Source organism: Somniosus microcephalus, chromosome 7, assembly GCF_052327205.1.
Source record: "Somniosus microcephalus isolate GS21.2 chromosome 7, FLI_Smic_1.0, whole genome shotgun sequence".
Taxonomy (NCBI): domain Eukaryota; kingdom Metazoa; phylum Chordata; class Chondrichthyes; order Squaliformes; family Somniosidae; genus Somniosus; species Somniosus microcephalus.
This window is the reverse complement of record NC_140993.1, coordinates 277630959-277633129: the sequence shown is the minus strand read 5'-3', so window position 1 is coordinate 277633129 and position 2171 is coordinate 277630959. Positions and strand designations below refer to the sequence as shown.

Here is a 2171-nt window from a genome sequence, read left to right as displayed (position 1 = left end):
CCGTGGTAGCACGGAATCGAGTGGAAGGTGGCCGCGTTGATCAGCCGTCGGTGCTGGACATCAACGAGGAGGCTGTTGGCACACAGAAAATCCGCCCCTAGGATGGCCTGTGAGACTGTGGCCGTGACGAATTCCGAAAAGAAGCGCTGACCGCCGAAACAGACTTCGACCCGCCGCTTTCGGAAAGTTCAAATTGCTGCGCCATTAGCCGCTACGAGGGAGAAACCAAGGTTCCCAGTCTGCATGTTGAGCTTCGACGCAGGTTAGAATGCTACACTGCATCCCGGTGTCACAAAGAAAATGTCAGCCCGATAGGGAATCAGTGATATAAAGGAGTTTCCCCGTAGATCCGATGGCCATCGCCACCGCGGAGCGCCCGTTAGACCCGGTCCTCCTTCGCCAGGGTCGCCGCAGCAGGCGAAAAACTGCAGGGGGAACGGCAGCATCGTGCTTTCGCGCCAAAACGGGTGTGGTAGGAGCACTAGCCCGCTGTAGGAGGAGCTGGAACCGCGTCTGTGGGGGATGGGCGCCTCGTGGCCGCGCAGCACTGCTGGGTTACCGTGAAAATCTTATCGGCTTCGGCAGCAAGCTCGGCGCAGTCTGTAATGTCGGATCTGGCTAGGGCAGCCTGAACCTGTTCAGGCATTTGATAGAGGAAAAGCTCCCGGAAGAGGAAGCATTCCGGTTCGGCATCCAAGAGCGTGAGCATTTGACTCATGAGCTCGGACGGTTTGGAGTCCCCGAGGCCAGGCAGCGTGATGAGCCGGCGAGCACGCTCCGACTTTGAGAGCCCGAAAACCTGAAGCAACCGCGCCTTAATCACATCATACTTGCTGTCAGTAGGAGGACTACCGAGGAGGCTGATGATCCGTGAGGCAGTTGCGCTGTCGAGGGCGGAGACCACGTAATAATGTGTCTGATCCACGACGATGTTCCTGATGGCGAACTGGGCTTCAGCCTGGATAAACAGGCGTCCGGTTGTTGCTCCCAGAACTGTGGCAGTTTCAGCGTGACGGCGTTCGTGTCCATGATGAATCTTCCACGAAAATTGTTCGTAGAATTCGGGGTCACCAATGTAGGAACGGAGGTTCCTATCGAAAAAACTGAGTTCGACTCAGGCAATTAAAACAATGAACTTTAATGGAAAACAGGTTTTAACTAGAAACTGCTGGAATACATCAACTACAGGTCCGCTCTCCTTGAGGGCTCCACGAGGACTGATCCCCTGGTCAGAAGACTGATGTCATGACGTCATCACGTTCTTCCTGCCATTGGGGCATCACTTGACTAACGGCATGACGTAATCATGTTGAAACCGCGCTGCAAAGGTAACTAGACATTGTACAGTCAAACAGTGTAATTAAAGGTACAGGCACAGACAGTAACTACATTGCTGTTAAAGGAATTATGTACAACCGCTCTGAGCCCTTTGGTGGCTCCACCACAATGTTCTTATGACAGACAGATAGAGACAGACAGACACACACACACAGAGACAGACACAAACACAGACAGATAGAGACACAGGCAGACACACCCACAGACTGAGACAGACACACAGACAGACTGATCAAACCAAAACAAACCCCACGCGCTGTGTTCCCGGGGAAATGACGTCAGGCGCTCGGGGCGCGTCGCAACATCGGCTTATAAACTTTATAAAAAGCCTTTCAAGGTGTCGAGCCCCCCGCCCCCTCACCGGGAGAGGTATTTAATTTTCCCTCCGGGGTGAAGGTGAAAGCCCTTAATCAGCGGGGTCTGTTGTGTTGGTGTTTGACGGTGTGACGTCAGGCGACGGTTGAAGCGTCCATGTTGGATCGTCAGTCGAGAGACAGACAGAGAGAGAGAGAGAGACCGGCACCGTGAGCCCGGGAGAGAGAGACCGGCACCGGGAGAGAGCGCCATGAATGGGATTACCAGGGGCCGCTTCGAGGTGAGTCCGCCGCCTTCCCCTCGGGAACTGTCTCCACTCCCGGCCGCAGCACGGGCGGTGGGGCCGGGCCGGGCTGAGGGAGCAGCCCCGCTTCACCACAGCGGGCGGGGAGAGCAGGGCGGCCCAGCTCGGCCTGAGGACTGTCCTGTCAGGAGGCCTGAGCCCGACTGTGCGGCTTGTTGTCACGGTGGCTTGAAGGAAAAAAAGGGAGACGTTCCGTTTACGTTATGGAGCGAGA

At 55.7% G+C, this 2171-nt stretch overlaps 1 protein-coding gene across 1 annotated transcript in view; it reads left to right on the top strand.

The window, feature by feature from the left end:
* The first annotated feature begins 1850 nt into the window (after nt 1–1850).
* The window catches only part of fbxl2 (F-box and leucine-rich repeat protein 2), a 321753-nt gene continuing 321432 nt past the window's right edge, over nt 1851–2171 (top strand). Inside the window, exon 1 of the mRNA XM_085993891.1 lies at nt 1851–1933. Within this exon, the coding sequence (XP_085850017.1) occupies nt 1904–1933 (30 nt within the window). The 5' untranslated portion in view covers nt 1851–1903. The remainder of the gene's footprint in view (nt 1934–2171) is intronic.